Source organism: Eubalaena glacialis, chromosome 4, assembly GCF_028564815.1.
Source record: "Eubalaena glacialis isolate mEubGla1 chromosome 4, mEubGla1.1.hap2.+ XY, whole genome shotgun sequence".
Lineage (NCBI taxonomy): Eukaryota > Metazoa > Chordata > Mammalia > Artiodactyla > Balaenidae > Eubalaena > Eubalaena glacialis.
In genome coordinates, this window is record NC_083719.1 from 7756801 (window position 1) to 7776657 (window position 19857).

Here is a 19857-nt window from a genome sequence, read left to right on the forward strand (position 1 = left end):
AGATCAGGCCAACACTCAGGAAGCAGGAAAGTTGGGAATGATTAATTGATGCCCATCTTGTCCTGGGGACTTTCTCAGAGCTGACCTTGCATTTTTATCAGCTCGCTGTCTCAGGCTGGGCACTGATTGATGGACCAGGGAGGGAGGGCAGTGAGGGGGGAGAACAGGGCAGAAGAGTGTCACTGGCAGCCCAGCCGATGTCCACCTTCGCAGGGTGGGGCTTAGGTGCCAACTTTAAGCAGCCCCTTAGGCGCAGCCTTAGGCAGAATTTCATCATTTGTAAACACCTGTCATTTGAACAGGTTTTGGGAAGGAGGCCATCAATGTGTAACACCTTTCTCTGCCCTCCTAACGGAAACTATAAAAAGTCAAAAAATATTTACAAGAAAAACTGGGCAGTGATTATTACAAATGGCAGAGAGAAGAGCTATGCTTCACATTTCCTTTTTCCCTATGGGGCTGGACAACGGATATCCTAATGTATGAAATACAACGGAGGAGAGCTCCTGAAACCCTTCAGGGGCCCAGCTCAAGTGAGAACTATAAGCCCCCAAGGCTGTCACCCTGACACATTACTGTACTGAAACAAAACAGAAACAGAAGGAAAACTGCATTCCCACCCTCTCAGTTCCCCACTACCGTATGCAAAGGCATTTCCAGTACGCTGTGCTCTCCCATAGCTGCCTCAGGGATGTGAGGATACCTGTAGCATCCGCTGGTGTAGCACAGCAAGCCGAGCTGTGATCATCTTCAAGAAGTCATCTCCCAGGATATCACTGAGATGCGCGTTAGGACAAATACGCTCTATGCCACCATCAACCTCCTTGTATGTCTAAGGTATGCCCACACCAGAAAAGGGTCAGAAAGGCAGGTTTCCGTACTGCATTTGCTTTGCCAGAGAAAATCCATTCCTTTCACTTCAAGTACAGGAAAGGCAGAATTTACATTTGCCTCTGTGCTCTCCAATTTCCTGTTTTCTTATCTCTTTGCCTTTCTGTCGAAAACATTTATCATCATCATTGGGTGACGTGGGGATAGAGCCATGCTTCACAAGTGGGGACGATTTTGCCGCCCAGGGGACATTTGGTGATGTCTAGAGACAGTTTTGGTGTCCCAAATGGGAGGCGAGGTGCTACTGGCATCTAGTATACAGAGGTCAGGCCTGATGCCTCTACCCTACGTCCTAGAGTGCACAAGACAGCCCCCCCAGAAAAGAACCCCAAAGAATTACCTGACCTAAATGTCAATAATGCTGAGGTTAAGAAACCCTGAGACAGAGGAAAAAAGGAAGAGTCGTTAAAAAAATGCTTGCAGCTATAGCACAAGGAGAAGCCTCAGAGCACCATGAATAGGTAGGATCTCTTTGAAACAAAGGTGCATAAACTCGGAAAGATGTCTTCTAAAGACCCCCTGAATTCTACCCGTTTTGGGTTGAATGGCGGCCTCACAAAAAAGATATATCTACCCAGAACCTGTGAATGTGACCTTATTTGGAGAAAGGATCTTTGCAAGTCTAATTAAGGATCTCAAGATGAGATCCCCCTAGATTATCTGATGAATTCTAAATCCAATGACAAGTATCCTTATACAAGAAAGGTGAGGGAGATTTGAGACACTCTGACACATGGAGAGGATCAAATGAAGATGAGGGAGAGAACAGAGTGATGCACCAACAAGCCCAGGAACTCCTGGAGTCGCCAGAAGCTGGAAGAGGCAGGACGGTTCCTCCTCTAGAGCCTCTGAAGGAAGTGTGGCCCTGCTGGCACCTCGATTTCAGACTACTGACCTCCAGAGCTGTGAGAGAATAAATATCTCTTGTTTTAAGCCACTAAATTTGTGGTAATTTATTACAGCAGCCCTAGGAAATGCATATGCCACCTAAAGGATCGTATGTTCAGACTTAACTTGTATGCTTTCTAAAGGACAGAACTGCCTGGTCTAAATGTGACTTCCAAATGAATTCTTTGAGATCTGCATTTATAAGCCAAGTGTGTTTCTCAGAGCTAAGTGACTCCCTTAACCAATGGTAACGTTTATTGTAAACAGAAGACAATCACACTTGGTGACCCAAATCACACTTTAGACCCAATGCTCTAAGACAGCCTCTTTTCTCAAAGGGTAGACAAATTTTAGGTGGTAAATTCATAAGCTTCAGGAGTCTTAAAATAAGAGTACACTGGCATTCTAATCTATCTTGAGAAGTTTTAACACTAACATCAGTCAAAATTAAAATCATTTTAACCAAGCCCTTAGAACTTGTCCCTATCACTGTGACAAGTGATAAAAACTAAACTCCAATTGGTTTAAGCCAAAAGCAAAAGGTTTAAAATATTTTGTAACTGGGAAGTACAATATGAGAAACCCAGATTCAAGCACAGACAAGCCCAGGGATTCAAAGTATGCTGTAAGAATTCAACAGTGCTGATTTCTAGTTATGATAGCCTCTGTTGGGCCTTATTCTTCAGCAGACACCACATGGTGACAAAATGGCTGCACGTAGCCTATAGTGACATCATCCTTCAAGCTCATGATTGCAAAGAAAAGAGATTAGCCTTGTTTCTTTCAGGGCATATTTTAAAGTCCTTTAAGGCCACTAATTAGCTGCACTTGGGTCGTTTACAGAACCCTGGAGCAAGGAGATTGGATACTCTTATTAGGCTTCCTGGGTCACCAGCCTGACTGCAAGATATAAGAAATAGAGGTCATGTGCATTACTTTCCTGTGGCTGCTGTAATAAAATGCCATAAATTTGGTGGTGTAGATGAATAAAATTTTATTCTCTCAAAGTTTTGGAGATCAGAAGTCAGAAATCAGTAACATTGGATCGAAAATCAAGGTGTCAGCAGGGCCAAGCTCCCTCTAGAGGCTCCAGGGAAGAATTCTTCCTTACTTCATCCAGCTTCCAGTGGCTGCTGCATTCCTTGGCTTGTGGCCACATCACTCCAACCTTGAAGGCCAACCTCTTCCAGTCTCCCTCTGCTCCATCTTCACACGGATTTCTTCTCCGCACGTGTGTGTTAAATCTCCCTCTGCCTCACTCTTAATAGGACACTTATTAATGCATTTAAGTCTTACCCATATAATTCAAGATAACCTCCCCATCTCAAGATTCTTCACTTCACTGAATTTTTGTCACAATAAGGTAACATTCAGAGGTTCCAAAGATTAGGACATGGAGATCTTTTGAGGGGCCCATTTTCAACCTACCATACCAGGTCACTGGCAATACGGCCAGAATCACAGAGAGTGGTGGGGTCCTGGTAATCCCAGAAGAAAAATAAACAAGCAAGGCAATGACATATGCCCCTTACAGGCTCAAACGTGGACTCTTTCAGTTAACCCTCCTGCTGTTGATTCTCTAGATACTCGAAAATCATTAGAGTGGACCCTTGAACAACACGAGGGGTGGGCACCGACCCCTATGCAGCCGAAAATCATGGAATATCTTAAGTCGACCCTCTGTATCCACGGTTCTGTATCCTTGGATTCAACCAACCACATATCATGTAGTACTGCAGGATGTATTTATTGAAAAAAATCCACACATAAGTGAACCTGTACATTTCAAACCCATGCTGTTCAAGGGTCAACTGCATGTACTTGAACCATCACATAAGCCAAACAGAATCTCAGACCTGCTGTACCTTTATGGTGGGACTAAGAAGCAGATAGTGGTGGAAACAGCGTTTAATTTCATTCTCATTGTCATGTTCTGCTCATGACCATTGTGGGCTGTTTCTCAGGGCAAATTCATAATGATCATCAAGGTGTGATCCCAGATCACAGGTATCTAAGCTGCCTTGACAGTAATGTCAACCACATCCAGACAAAGCCCAAGCTTTAGAACTGAGACAGAAACAGCTGCTGTGCAGGTTTGAAATCTGAAGTGTCACTTGCTGGCACTGCAGGGAACCGTGTTGAGGGTGGAAAAGAAGATATGTATCCATTCTCTCAGAGTTTCTTCTCTGACTGCTCTACTGGGCTCAAGCTGAGAGGAAGAGATAGGGACCCCTCAAGAAACTCTAATTATAATACAGCAAGAAGTTCTGAAATCAGATTTCTTTTCCTTCATGAGTCTATTTAAATTTATTAGCCTTTGGTGATACTAGAAATAATGCATATATATGGCAGGCGATTATGAAAATTACAGTAAAGTTTAAAAAGGAGAATCCAAACCACCCACCACATAGAGATGAGCACTGGTTAACTTACTTATTTCAGATAATAAATATAAATTAAATATAAAAAAGGAAAGGAACTTGAAATCAAATTGAAGGAACGTCTAAATTTCATATTTCTTCACCATACATATAAACTGCTAAAACATTCCTAAAAGATACCATTAAATTTTGAAAATAAAGTTTTAAACACGTATAGGATGAGGTCATTAAGGTTGCTGTTTATTTTTTAACCACATATTTCTTTACAGAACATGTTTATGTTTCCAGGTAGTAAAACTTGGGTCAGTTATTTAAGAAGAATCAGAAGAAACAAGTAAAAAAACAGTTCTTGACAATTACAAAGTTTAACAAACCCTATATAAAATATTTTGAAATGGGACCAATTTTAAAATCTAAGCTTGCTTTTAGCTTGATTCTCAAAGAAATATAGAAGACAGAAGATGAGGATTTATCCAGCAAAATATCCCACTCATAAAAGACAAATCACTTGTTGGGGAAAAGTAAACATTATTGAAAATTGACTGTGTCATTAACTATAATAAATCCTAAGAAATTACATACAAATAAAAACTGCAGTCTTTATGCTCTATCCACATTTGTTGCTTTCAGTTTCTCATACTAAAAATCATTCCAAGTTTATTTTATATTTGGCATATATTCTTGTTTTTAGAAAAGTTTGTTTTATATTTTAAAATGTTTGTTTTATATTCATTTTATGTTTACATTTGTTATATGTTATATTTATATTTGTTTTATATTTGTTTACATCCTGTTTTTAAAAAGTTTGTTTTATATTTGGAGTATATTCTTGTATATTTATTATTTATCTTTGTTTTCCCATAGAATTTATAATTGCATTTCTACTTTTCCTTTTGATAAAAATAGTCATCATATAATTAACCACTTTCCAGTTGTTAACCTTGTGATTTAGATAAAAAATATCTACTTTCTTCTTAAAGGCATTTTATGGAACCCTTTAGTTTCTTTTTGCATATTTTTGATGAATTGTATATATGAGACACCATATTTTTATTTCTATGAATTCTTTCTTGATAATGGTTTTCTCCTTTCCATGGCAGCCTTTTCATGCTTTATGGATAGAGTATCTTTCTTTATATTATTTTTTTAACTAAAGTTAAACAAGTACAGGGCTTAGCACAGAAGACTGTGCTAAGCACAGAAAGCCCTCTATTTTGTGGCCCATAAACTGTTCTAAGTAAGAACTTCCAACTCTTTCACTGGTCTATTTTGGCATTTATCTCCAAGTCTCTAAATAATGCGGTTTCATTGCTGTTTCTTGATTGCTTCAGTTAAAAATATCATTTACTGGCTCCTTTTCCAACTTATCCCACTCCCCCATCAACACATACACATCCTTCCACCTCCATTTTTTCAGTATGGATTTATTATAATTCTGCTTGGATACTCCATGTTTACATATTTATGACTATGACAATATTCACAGATGTATACTCACACATACTCACAGATGTGCCATGGAATAAGATAAGTTTCTCAAAACAATTTTATTTTTTCTTGGAGGTAATAATAATGGTCTTAGCTTAGTCTGTTCAGGCTGCTGTAACAAAATACCAGAGACTGGGTGGCTTATAAAGAACAGAAATTTATTTCTCACAGTTCTGGGAGCTGAGAAGTCCAAGATCAAGGTGCTGGCAAATTAGGTGTCCAGTGAAGGCAGGATTCCTGGTTCATAGATGGTGTTGTAACCTCACACAGTGGAAGAGGAAAGGGATCTCTCTGGGGTCTCTTTTATAAGGTTACTTATCCTATTCATGAGGACTCTGCTCTCATAGCCTATTCTTCAGTGATCCATTGCTTGTTCAGTAGCATATTGTTTAGCCTCCACGTGTCTGCATTTTTTGCAGTTTTTTTCCCCTTGTAGTTGATTTCTATCTCATAGCGTTGTGGTCGAAAAAGATGCTTGATATGATTTCAATGTTCTTAAATTTACCGAGGTCCAGCATGTGATCTATCCTGGAGAATGTTCCATGTGCACTTGAAAAGAATGAGTATTCTACTGCTTTCAGATGGAATGCTCTATAAATATCAGTTAAGTCCATTGGGTCTAATGTGTCATTTGAGACCTGTGTTTCCTTATTGATTTTCTGTCTGATCTGTCCATTGATCCATTGATGTAACTGGGGTGTTAACGTCCCCCAGTATTATTGTGTTACTGTCAATTTCTCCTTTTATGTCTGTTAACATTTGCCTTACCTACTGTGGTGCTCCTATGTTGGGTGTATATATATTTACAATTGTTGTATCTTCTTGGATTGACCCCTTGATCATTAGGTAGTGTCCTTCTTTGTCTCTTGTAACCGTCTTTATTTTAAAGTCCATTTGATCTGTTAAGTCTTTAATTTGTGACTACACCTCTCTGTGACTGCCAAAATATCTACTGGTTTCTCCCTTTCTGAGCAGCAGCCGTCTACTGGAGGCTCAGCCTCTAGCTAAACCTCAAATAGTTTTATCTTCTCTCCAATTTTACTTGTTCTTGTGGGCTTGTAACGTTAAAAAAAATATGTCTTATGTCCTCAGAATGGTGTGTCAGAGAAGAACTGAGATAATCCTGAGTGTTCAGTCTTCCATTTCTCACTGAATATCTACAAAATTTTCTTGATTCTCATTGAATATAACATTTGGAATTTCTTTAATATCCTATTATACTCCTTGAACTATTACTGATTCACCTTAAGTAATTAGTTTTGGTTTTATCTGGCTTTTACCATCATGTTTTGTATTGCAATTTTCTCTGTTTTTTATCTTTCCAAATTTCCAAAAATCTGTTTCTCAAAAACACCTTCAAATTTGGTATATACATATATATATATATATATATATATATATATATATATATATAATTCCATTTCTATTCTTCACAGAATTTTTCCCTTTATGCACCTTTATCTTTATTTAAATGCTAAGTTTTGATGGATGGAAGGTCAGTACATGGGTTCTCTCCTCCTTCTTAAACCAGAAACTGATGCCTATACTTTAAGACTACCTTTGAGTTCAACACTCCTTTATTAAAATGATAACTAAAATTTTTCAGCAAAAGACTCTACAAGGTCTTTGTACTGCAAAAGTTAACACAATTCCATACATAGTTATACCCATTTCTTATAAATAGAATATTTATAGTAGGAACTCTCATAGGGTAACTTGCCTCTGTGCCCTCTAGAAAACATGTAAATAATAATTGATTGCCCCCAAATCTTGAAAATAGGCTTGAACCTCAAGAGTTAAACTGTACAATCAACCCACATAAGATCATAACAGACATCATACCCTATAATTCGAAAGAGGCTGAGTAGCCTCCAGGTTAGTAACAAATGATGCAAATAGATTAAATATTATGACCTACTGAAGAAGTAGTATATAAACTCTAAAAGGTTAGCCATGTGAGAACAGCAGAAGGAGAGTTTGATGGGTATATACTAAGCAAAGGTAGAACCCCTCACAGCTCTATCCACAGTTACTCTCTCCAACTCCATCACAGTTACTGAATAAATTCAGGATGACAAAGAATGTTAAAGAATCACCAAGTCAAGAGTTTCAATCCATTCACTCCAGAGAGCGGTAGGTGGGCCAATGTGCCTCACATTTTTTCATTTATATTTCTCCCTTGCTATTCATTTTCCCTTGGCCCCTAGGTAGCCGGGAGACTCCAGCTTCCAGGATACATAATCTCTTACCCAAACAAGAAATCCATTACTTAAATTTGAAACGAAGGCTTTTCCCGGTACGTTGGCTTATCTGTTTGTGTCAGCATTTTGGGAGAGGCACACAAATAAGGAAAAAGAAACAGACTAGAGAATTGTGAGCATATGCTCATCGTTCAACAGTTACGTCAGGCACTGGGGCCACTTTTGAAATAGAAGTAGAAATGCATTTTAGATAAACGAAATGGACCCCTCCATTTGTCTACAGCCTGTGACTGTCGGACAGTGTTTGCTATTGGCTTACAGAAACTGCTTGACCTCGTTGCATGAAACTAAATGATACACATGACTAAGAAAAATATCCATGCATCTTCAATTTAGTTTTTGAGGCTGCAAATGAAGAATAAATTCAGAAATGGGTAGGAAAAATTATTAAAAAGTAAGGCGTGTACAACGCAACAGAATGCATTCAATAATCAAGTATGTGTTGCATTTTTTTTCTCGAAGACATAAAAACATTTTGCTTTCTTGGTGGTGGGGACCAGTGTCTGTGCAGTCAGGGTCTAGAACATCAGGACAAGCTGAAGTAAGATACCTACAAATACTGAGGTACATACTATAGTGAGTGCTCCTGGCGCCCTGCCCAGCTCTCCTTACAAGCCAGTGCACCTTCCTCTGGCTGCTGTGTTGACGGATTCTGACTCAGGCTGCCCCCTTCTCCGGAGAACTGCTCTTGGCTGATGAGAGCCACTCTGCCAGGAGATTCACCACCCACCCCCCGCCCAAACTCAAAAGCCTGTTGCTAATGACTGAAGGACAAGGGGGGATAAATCACCATCCCCTTGCCTCAGAGGGGACCAACTGAGATTCCATTCATGCTCTGGAGTTCCCCTGGGATCAGGCTGATGCTGGACTCCAGCTGAGAGTAAATTCTCGTCCTGTTCCTTTCTCTGCCATATTCACCTGCTGAGAACACACCTTCAGTAAAACACAAGCATGTGAATCTCTGTGTCAGACTTCCAGGGAATCCGACTGAAAATCCAGATACAAATTATAATTGTAAATTAACAACTGTATCCACCGTATGCCAGTGGTCAACCACAGGTGGTACGGCAGTCAGCACTAATGACTACGATAAAGTAGAGTGTAAGTGATTAAGAGACTGTGCTTTGGGGCCCAACATGCCCCAATCCAAATCATAGTTCTGCCACAAACCAGTTTGTGCAAATAGTTTGTGCAATATAAATATAAGACAAGATTTAAAAAATTAATCAATACAAGTTGGGTGATCTTGGCTAAATCACATAAACTCTCCAAGCTTCAACTCCTCCTCTGTAAAATACTGAAAATAATACCTACACCTTAGTGCCACTGAGAAAACAAAACTGAGATGATGTACGTGAAGAGCTGAGTACTCAGTAAGGGCACAGTAAACGCCGTCTCCTATTACTGTTGTCCTCATTATCTTATGACAAATTAGGTCATTAAAGTTACATTGAATAAGCACAATGCCAAGTTTCCCATTACAGGGAAAGTTTTCCGTAAAGAAGGAGGAACCCAGGAGTCACATTCAAGCAGTGATGGAAAGAAGAGTCGGCAGAAGGATGGCACATATTAAGATTTTAATGCTGAAGGGGACTGCAGGGGTGATCCAGCCTACTCTTCTCCCTGACTCTGCTCTCCAAACGCACCGTCAAGACATCTGAGGTCCAAAGAGGTTAAGTGGTTTGTTCAAAGTATCCCTTCTTTGTTATTTACAGAAATGTTAGAAGCGTGGATAAATCTGTGTGTGTAGTAAAAAAATTAGAATTGCTGGAATGGCGGAGGGTAGGCGCAGACAACAGGATCAGTTAAGTGCATCCCTAGGTGCTAATCTTGTTTTTCTAGCACCTTCTGGGAGAAAATGCTAATGCATGCCGATGGATGTCTGAAGCTCTGAGTTTTCTGCTTCTTCCCGGGTATGCAGACAAACTATAATCCCAGCCTCCTTGCAGTTGGCTGAGGCCACGTGACCTAGTGGTGGCCACTGGGCGGAAGCGAGGCATGCCATTTCCTGGCATGGCCCATGTAGATCTCCTCTGCATGCTCCTCCACACTTTCTTCCACGCTGCTCTGGAGGCGTGGGTTGAAGATGGAGGCACCACAGGCAGAACACCCTGGGCTCCTGGATGGCAGCACAGAACAGAGCCCCTACAGCTGCTGCCCTGGACAACCGTCATGTAAGTAAGAAATAAGGCTTCTGAGTGTGTGTTTAGCCACTGAGAGTGAAGGGCTGTTTGTCAACAGCATTAATTCAATGTGACTAATATTCTCTGAAACTAGTAAAATCTGAGTCCTCATCTACACAAAATGTACATCAGCAACTATAAATCCTCCAGGAGGTTATGAGAAAAGGAAGGTAAATGTGTTTCAATAAACAGGTAGATAAAACAGCTCCTGACAGGGTATTTTCACCAAGGGAGGGGAAGAGACAAGAATCTGGGGGTGAGTGGTGACACTATGGGTTCCCAACCTATGGGTCACAGTCTAGGGAGGACCATGAAATTATAGCCCAGGGAGTCAAAATTAACACTGTTGTCCAAACAACCAAATATTGTCCGAAGAAAAGCAAAAACAAAGACAAAGAATTACACTGCATTATCCTGTGTTCACTCACCAGGAAATACTCACTGAGAACTTGATCTGTACTAGTACAAGGTGACAAACTTTTCCTTAAAGGATCAGATAGTAAATACTTTAGGATTTGTATCCCAGACAGTACCTGATACAACTGGTCAACCCAGTTGATGTAGCAGCCATAGACAACATCCAAAGGAATGCACATGTCTGTGTTCCAATAAGATGTGTTAATGATGACCATGGGCTGGCAATATGCAAGTGAATGGGCATGGCTGTGTTCCAGTAAAACTGTAACTATGATCGTCAAGTCTTAGTTTTTGAAACTCTGAAAGGTTTTAATAAAGATCTCTAAGCTCTTTAATCTCTAAGATCCCTGCCACTTCTATAACACTATGATTTCAAGAATATATTTGATAAAGAAGGCAAAAAAGCAAGTTTAGAATCCATGACTGTGGATAACTACATGGGAGACCAGTCTCCCCTTGTCCAATATAAATATAAGACAAGATTTAAAAAATTAATCAATACAAATATCTCATTTGAATAGTTACTCTAAATTACTAATTAAAATATCATTTTTAAATTATACAGAAGAATTCCAACAGAAGGTAGTTGTATCAAATTGTTATGACCCATTAGAGAGGGTACTGGTATTATAAATTGACTCTATTTTTAAATTTAATTTCATATTAGTAAAAGGAAGCAATTTATACTCAAGAATCCCAGCAGCTTGTTTAGAAATGGCCACTAAGGGCTCATACACGTGTTTGGTTAAATATACAAAGGAATCTAAAGAGGAAAATTCCCCAAGCATATCAAAGATCTTCTGGATTCAATCAAGAAATGTTAACATCACAGATTCAAAAAGTGGCTTCTTCAAAACCTAACATAGGGTTTCTCAACCTTGCTGCTATTAGCATTCCGAGCCAGGAAATTCTTTGTTGAGCAGGGAGGGGCTGACCGGTGCATTGTAGAACATTTAGCAGTGTCCCTGGCCTCTACCCACTAGATGCCACTAGCACGACCCCCTCCAGTGGTGACAACCAGAGGTTTTCAGCAGGTAAAACAGCCCCTAATTGAGAAACACCGATTTAGAAATGACTGGAGTTGAAAGGCAATTCCTCAAACCCAAATATACAAGAAACAAAGTTAACATTTACCTTAACTTTGGAGAGAATTCTCCACCGATATTGACCAGGTCGTCAGAGACTTAACAGTTTTCAATTTAGAAACCAGAGAGAGGCAGGTGGTAAACTGGAACACAGATTGCAATTTTTCTGCTTATTCCAGCAGTCATGAGTGAGAAACAAGCTGTGAATTCCTTTCCCTCAGTAACAAAACAATATAAAAATGGATTTTGAGCTATTTCCCAAAGACTGTTAGGAAGACATTGAGGTGAAATGAGCTGCAGTCTCTTTGTGTTCTTAGGACCGTGCTCAGCGCACCTCTACCTTGGGCCATCCCAGGCACGATCCCAGATGGGCAAATGCTGTCAATTTGTCTTAGGGCCAGCTGCATTTTTATACTTTCCAAAAAGCTTTGTTCTTGTAACATAACCGCTGTGATCAAGGCAAGAAGAAAAGTGATGCTGAAGAGCCGGATCTGTTACCATGACAAGAAGTAGGAGAGATGCCTGATGGGAAACCTCCACATCCTCTATCACTGTGCCTGAAAGTGACTGGTTTCCAAGACGTGATGTCTACATTTCAGCACACGGTGAGTTGCAAGGAGATTCATCACAGCCTCCAAGTGGAAAGACACCTTATAAATGACGTCCCATGAATATTTGATTCTCCAGTCATTGATGAAAAACAGGTTTTGTTTCCTTCAAAGCAACTCTTGGTCTTTCACTTTAATACACTGAGGTACGTTTGAAAATCACAATATTCCATATAGAGCCTTTCCACCTCATGGTATATTTATATGTGAATATTTTTGTGGTGATGCTAAGAGACTTCCCTCAAACAGATAATGTTCACTGGGGGTAATAATAACCAAGTACCGACCCGATCCTTGCTCAAATCTTGACTGCTTCAGAAACTCCACGAGTGACGTCTCAACTTTGTTAGGGAGAAAAAGGGAAAAAGAACTCTTGATTCGGGGTTCTGTTGATGCCCGTTCCAGACTGTGGTCAGTATCAAGCTTATCAGGCAGTCTGACCTCACAGTTCGTTTTCTCACTCTAAAGCCACTTCACAAAAGTCCATTTTTCTCATCAGTGGGTTTCCGCACGGTTCCACAAGCTGAGCCACAAGGCACAACCACGTTGGATGGACAACGCGCTCCTGTGAATAATGCCGGCAGCCCATGGCCCACCCTGCCCTCACCGCTCAGGCAGGAACAAGAGCTGGGACCCTTCTTCTCCTCTCACTAAAAACAGAAGTTGGGATCAACAAGTCACTGTGTGGGGACCACCTTGGTGTGAGGAAGGGAAGATGGAAGGATGCACCACGGGTGTGCATCGTGCCCCCGCTGCAGCTGGGAACTGTGCTGGCTGAAGTACACACACTAGCGCATCAAATTCGGGGTCATTGACTCGGGGGGTGCTTAGAACTCTGTGAAAGTCACTAAATAGAAGGAAAAAAAAGGAACCTTGTTCAACAACTGCTTTCTCATTACTGATCCTAAAACAAAGTCCAGGCAGAAGAATTTAGGGCAGAAGAAAAGTGCAGAGCAGTATCAAGCAGACAGGTGACTGGTACATAAGAAAGGAGTGGATCAGAGTCAGGGATTACCTGTACTGTCCTAGAAACTTCCTGTGGGGTGAGAGTGTGCACGTGTGTGTTGTAGGATGCCTCTTCCAGCAGGCATTCCTCACTGCTCCAGAAGCTGGGTTTCACTACTTTCCTTCTCTTGAATTTAGGGACACAAATATGAAATTCACCCATGCCCTACTAATGATAAGTTTTAAAAAGTTGCAGAGTGAACATATTTATTAAATATCAAGGGATTCAGACTTTCACAGACATCTGTCTTGAGTCTATCACCTGCCAGGTAACTGCATCTAATGATCTACTTTCATCTAATACTGAGGAGACAAGAAATAAAACCCTCCTCACAGCACAGAGTGAATTTCAATCTGAGACAAGAGGGGCTCATCAGAAATAAAGGCTGAGGCTATGAAATGCACCCGAGGGTCATCAGCCCAAACAGACTCAAGGTGGGTTACAAAGAGGTGACAGTTAAAGTGAGACCGAAGGATTGGCAGTCTTCTCCTAGATCGAGAAGAGGATGGGGTTAAAATTGTTCACGAGAAAGAGGACATGAGTAGATGCTAAAAGTTGGGAAATGGCCTCCAGTCTGGGAAGCTATAAGCAGCTTGGCGTTACAGACACAGGGAAGCATCCCGAGGTGATGGGGAGCTGCCACTGGGAAGTGGACCCTGCTGTCAGGCAGAGAGGGGCCAGGTCAAATGAAGCCTTGTCTGGTGCTAAATAAGGGCTGTCACTGATTCTCAGTTCTAATTCTCTCCACTGTTTATGCAAATTGCTTTTCCTGCCTCATCTTCATTTCCTCATTTTCCCATGTTTCAACAATCACTTTCTATCTTCAAAGAGAGAAGGAAGGAGAAAATTTTTAGCCTACTATATTCAAATTAATCCAGATGGTCCCTGGAGAAAACAATATTTCTACAACGTAACTGAAGGCGTACAAGTCATAAACACTTCTACTCTCCATGATCGTAAAGTGCACTGTCCAACTGGGTAGCAACAGCTCCACTGAGCTCTTGAATGGTGGCTAGTCCAAACCCACATGTGCTCTAAGAGTGAAATACACCCCAGAGTTCGAAGACTTAATACAATTAAAATAAAATAAAGAAATGCGTCTCGTTAATTTTTTGTAATTATTGCATGTGAAAATGACATTATTTGAGATATAACAAGTAAAATATATTATTAAAAATAATTTCCCCCAAAGGGATTAAGAGGTACCAACTACTATGTATAAAATAAATAAGCTACAAGGATATATTGTACAGCACAGGGACTATAGCCAATATTTTATAATAACTATAAATGAAATATAACCTTTAAAAATTGTGAATCACTATGCTGTATACTTGAAACTTATATAATATTGTACATCAACTATGCCTCAATAAAAAAATTGTCCCCTGTTTCTTTGTACTTGTTTCAATGTGACCATCAGAAAATCTTAAACTACCCATGAGGCTCACATTATGTCTTTACTGGACAGTGCTGTTTGTAACACCAGTACAGCCCTTTCTTGATCAGTGTGCCTAGTCTTTTTTGTCACCCTTAGAAACGGTCATTTAACTTAAAATAAAGTATTCATAGAAATCAAAAGGACAACTTAACTGGAGACATGTACGAAAAAGCAGTCTGTCCTGAAGAATTCCCAGAGTCCTCTCTCCACAGTGAGTGAAAGGTAGGCTGCAGAGCATCGTACACAACCACGAAGCACAACAGAGGAGGGTCGCGCTGTGTGTACCCACCGCACCGTGTGGTCTGACGTCTGTTATTAGGGCCGTGTTGTCAAAGCTTCCATTCAGAAAGCCCCTGTCGTCCTGCTTGGCCCTATGTCAGCAGACTGTGCTTTCTCTTACCAGGAGGTGATGCTGATGAGTTTTCCAAACCTCAATAAGAACACTTCAATTTCATCAGTAACCTCAACCTGATTTCCACCAAAAGGTAGTCATGACAATGAGAAGCAATAATGAGGAAACTACAGTTAGTTCCCTTGCCCCTAAAATAACATTATACACACAGTAATGGCAAATGCATCTCCTGATTTTTTGCAGCTATTTATTTCGAAATAACATCGAGAAAAGTTGCAAGCAAAGTTCAATGGACTCTCATAAACCCTTCACCTAGATTCTTAGGGTTCCCTCATTAACATTTTATCGTATTTGTTTTATCATTCTTTCTCTCTGTGTGCATGCATGCGTGTGTGTGTGTGTGCATGTGTATGCCCATAAACACATATACATATATGTATATACACATACGGTAATTTTTTAAATCTCTTCAGAATAAGTTTCAGAAATGATACTCTTCACCCTTATTTATCTCAGAAGGTCTGTCCAAAGAACAAAGACATTCTCCTTCATAACCACGTTACAGTTATCAAAGTCAGGACATTAATATTAATACATTTCTACTATCTTCTCCGCAGACAGTAAAATTTCACCAGTTGTCTCAAGAGTGTCCTTTATAAAAAGAAAAAAATTTTTTCCTGTTCCAAGATGCAATTTGAATCAAATGTTTCATTCAGTTGACATGTGTATTTTTTTATTCCTTTATGATGGAATAGCTCTTCTTTCTTTTGACTTAGTGATTTTTGAAGAGTAGAGACCAGTTTTTTGTAGAATGGCCTTCAGGTTTGGTCTGTGTGATGGTTCCTCATGATGAAACTGGTTATAATTTTTGGCTTTAGTATCATGCAAATCTTGCAGTGGCCTTTTCAGTGCATCTAATCAGGAAGCTTATACTAACTCTTTGCCCCATTCCTAGTGAAAGTGCCTTTAACTAGCTGGTTATCATGGTACTGGCCAGCTATCTTCATTATCAAGTCACAAGTTTTCCTCTGGCAATTAATACGTATTTTATAGGTAGAGACTTTGAGACTATATAGATATCTTGGTCATCATCAAACTCTCACCCACAAATTTTGCATCCATTGATCATTTTTGCCTGAATCAGTTTTTAGTGTGAGGGTTGCCAAATTTTAATGTTCTAATCAAATCATTCCTTCAATATTTATTAGTTGGCATTTTAAAGTAAGGAAGAGCAGTCCCTTCTGTCTCATTTGTTTATTTATTCATTTATTTTTATGTTAGTATTTACTCATAGTATTTACTCATATTTGATTCACTGTGCTATAACCTGATACTATCATTACTTATTCTAACAATCAAATTGTCCCAGATTTCTTCAGTGAGCCCACGTCAAGCTGGCTCCTAGATCCTTTTGACCTGCTCTCATCATTCTTTGAATACTCCCTTAATTTCTGAAACATCAAAATCTTCCAGGCTTATCTGGAACTTTGGTTGTCCAGGCCCTGGAATCAGCTACTTCTCCAAGAAGGCTTGGTTCTTTTTTTTTTTTTTTTGCCCACACAGCATGTGGGATTTTAGTTCCCGACCAGAGATCCATGCCCCCTGCAGTGGTAGCTTGAAGTCCTAACCACTGGACCACCAGGGAAGTCCCAAGGCTTGGTTCGTTTTAATGGAGAATGAAATTTAGAAACCAAGTACTGGGTATTAAGTGTGCTCATTGCTATTGGAATGACAATATCCTAGACCCTCTCAGCCAAAGGAGCTGGGAAACTAGGAAATCAATGCACATGTATACGGAAACATACGTTGGCACACACACATATCTGCACATTTCACTTTTTCAGCACACACAATATACCAAATAATATACTATACCCTGAGAATCAAAATGAGCATAATCTTATCGAATGATCTATATATTTTATAAAAGATTATTTAAAACCAGAGCTTTAAAATGGTATTCTGCATTAACTGCTGATCATTCTGAGTTCTTATTAATACACTCATAATTTTACCAATGATCAACTCATTTAAAGACTTCACTTATATTACCAAATTGCAGTGGAAAGATAATTCATTGTCCAGTGTGATGAAATAATTATAAGAAGTTATTATTTATTGTTATCACTTTTAAAAGACAAAAGCAATTAACATTTGTTGCAAAAGTACTATGCCTTATCTCTTGTGCATGCCTTACTTTATTTAATTCTAGCAAAGACAGTATGGGGTTGGTAGTGTTTTGTGGTCATTCCACAGATGAGGAAACCCACAATTGCTGGGAGTCACAGAGCTAGATAACAAAATCCAGGTCTATGGGTCTTCAAAGTGCTTTACCAATATTAGTTTTCTGGGGGGTATTGGCTTATTTTAAAGCCCGGGTGAATAAAACATAGATCTAATATTAAACCCTAGATCTAAAGTTTCCTGAATGTTCACAAATATCAGCATCATGTAAGAGAAGAAAATAATATAAACTTCTCTCCAATCACTTCTTAGAACTCTAGTAGATGAGGGTGATTAAAGAATTTTTCCAAACTACACACAGCCCAAGGATTCTGGCATGCTCCATGGGGAATTCCAGAATCTTGGTGAAGTGGATATTTATGCCATGACCCTGTCCTTCTCCAAGGAGACCCTTCTAAAAGAATAAAAGGGCGAAGTGGGCCTTTGTGGTTCAGATCTGCCACTAAAATAAACACTCCATTCAGGCATAAGCATCTCAGGTTCCTCCTCCTCCAAACCGCAAAAAAAACACAAGTAGGTAAATTTCATTTTTATCTATCGTCACTAATTCTTTGTTATATGTGGTTTTTAAGCCGTAGAGTCATATTTATTTAATTATAAATAATAAAGAGGAAACAAAGATGCTTTTCTAAAGGAGGTTGATTTTTACAAGAATATGGTGGCTGGATGCATCACACTAAATAATCAATGATGATTCTAACTACAGGGAAAAGACCACTTCCTAACATTGAGGAAATGCCCTTTGAATTATCTGTCATTTGGTGAAGAGTAAATCAGGATGATACCCATGAAAGGAGGAGAGGCCGCACAGTAGGAAAAGGGCTAATTGGGAATTAAAGCTGGTGATGACTCATGTCAAAGAGGGCAGCCAGGCGTCCCGCGGCCTGACCCGCTGAGGAAGGAACGGCCTGCTCTGGCTTGATTAATACCTTTACATACATCTGTCTTCATCCCCTCAAACATGGAGCTAATTGAGATGGAAAATGAAAGTTTGAGAAAAATAAATTGCACCTACCTGGATCAGAGACAAATCCTCAAGCTGTAACCTGAAGAGGTAGTTTCTACAAAATACAAAAAGAGAGCAGTTTCATTTTTAATAGATCTAAAAAAATTACAGTTTGTAAAAATTATGAGAACAAGGGGAAGAAAAACAACAATTTTTGGCTTCCAAAGCAATCTCCTGCTAAGACTGTGTGTAACACAGTTTTCCTTGGAACTCAGAGTTCAAAGAGACGTTCAATACGTCAACAGAAACACACATTTGAGACTGGTGAGAAAGCTAAGGAATAAAGTGGTGGGGACTAAGGTATATCTAAATTATTAATCAGCTCTCTTAATTGATGTGAAATGGACAAACGGAAGTGGGTCTTTGATGCTGAAACTGAGTTTAAGTTAAGCACGATGATATAAAACCACTCTTCACGAGCCTTCATCTTGACAGATCACCTACATTCACCATGTTGTATAATTAAAACACATCCAGGTTTTGAATTCACCAATGGTCTGAGCATTACACCGCTCTGCCTCGCTGGATGGATTCAGTGTGTAATAAGTTTAGAAGCACAAACTTGTCTGTCTGACTGTTTGAAAGAGTCAGCTCTGGCTGACCAAGCGTGAAAGAGGAAGTCAGAGAAAAGGAAGCGATTAGCTTTCAACAACGAAGGGGAAGAGCGGTGAAATACACAACAGACATCAGCAGAGCAGGGGGGAAAATGTAGACAGCAGTCATGCGAGACTTTGGACTGTACTGTTGTAACTTTTAGAAACAAGGGATTGGCCTCCAGCTTAAGCCATGAACGAACGTCTCCTTAACATCACGCAGATGAGAAGCTGGTGCAGCAGGAAGAGCAACCCAGGGATGGATGGAGGAGAAAGTCCACCCAGGTGTGAACAACGACGGCAGGGAGAAATTGGCATGCAGTGGGAAGCAGCCCCTAAGAACGCACGAGTGGGGAGGGGTCTCGGAGAAGCTGAGGCTATTGTTATAATGGACTGGTCCAAGGTGATTACTATGGCGTCAGGAGAATAACAAAACTCTCCCAGCACCAGCAAGAAACAAAAGTAAATGACTTTCATTCTCTGGGAAGGCGGGCAGATGTCAGAAGTGAACACGCTGTCCCAGTAGAGGTGACAAGGGACAGCCACGTCAGGCCATGGGCACAGCCCTGAGAGAACCAAGAAACATCCCTATGGCGTGGATGCAACGGGGAGCACAAATCAACAGGGACGACCCCATCCCGGGCTGGCTGCTACCACTAGCACGCATGCGCACACTGCGGGAGGAAGAGAAGGGACTTCGTTCAGCTTTAGGGCGGGCTCACGAGTCCCAGGCAGCGCCCCCTGCGCGCTCAGGGTTCTCACAATGTGTCCCCCGCCACGGAAACACTGCCATCCTGCACGCAGAAAACTGCCTCCTCAACCACTACAATGGCTTGTTCACCACACTCTTTCTGAGCCTCCAATTTAACCTCCGAAACACCACCAGAGAAGCAGTGCGTGGCACGTGGCGCTTCCCTCACAAAGCCATTGGGGGAAGCGCCCCTCTCCTTCCTTACAGTCCAATCAGCCCTCTACGCAGAGCTCAGGATGCCTTTGAGGAGGGAATGTGGCAG

At 40.4% G+C, this 19857-nt stretch overlaps 1 protein-coding gene across 5 annotated transcripts in view; it reads right to left on the reverse strand.

Moving 5' to 3' along the window:
* The window catches only part of SEMA5A (semaphorin 5A), a 492520-nt gene that overhangs the window by 229490 nt on the left and 243173 nt on the right, over positions 1 to 19857 (reverse strand). For all 5 annotated transcript variants that reach the window (XM_061189118.1, XM_061189117.1, XM_061189119.1 and 2 more), the window contains one exon: positions 18261 to 18306. In XM_061189118.1, coding sequence (XP_061045101.1) covers positions 18261 to 18306 — 46 coding nt within the window. The remainder of the gene's footprint in view (positions 1 to 18260; positions 18307 to 19857) is intronic.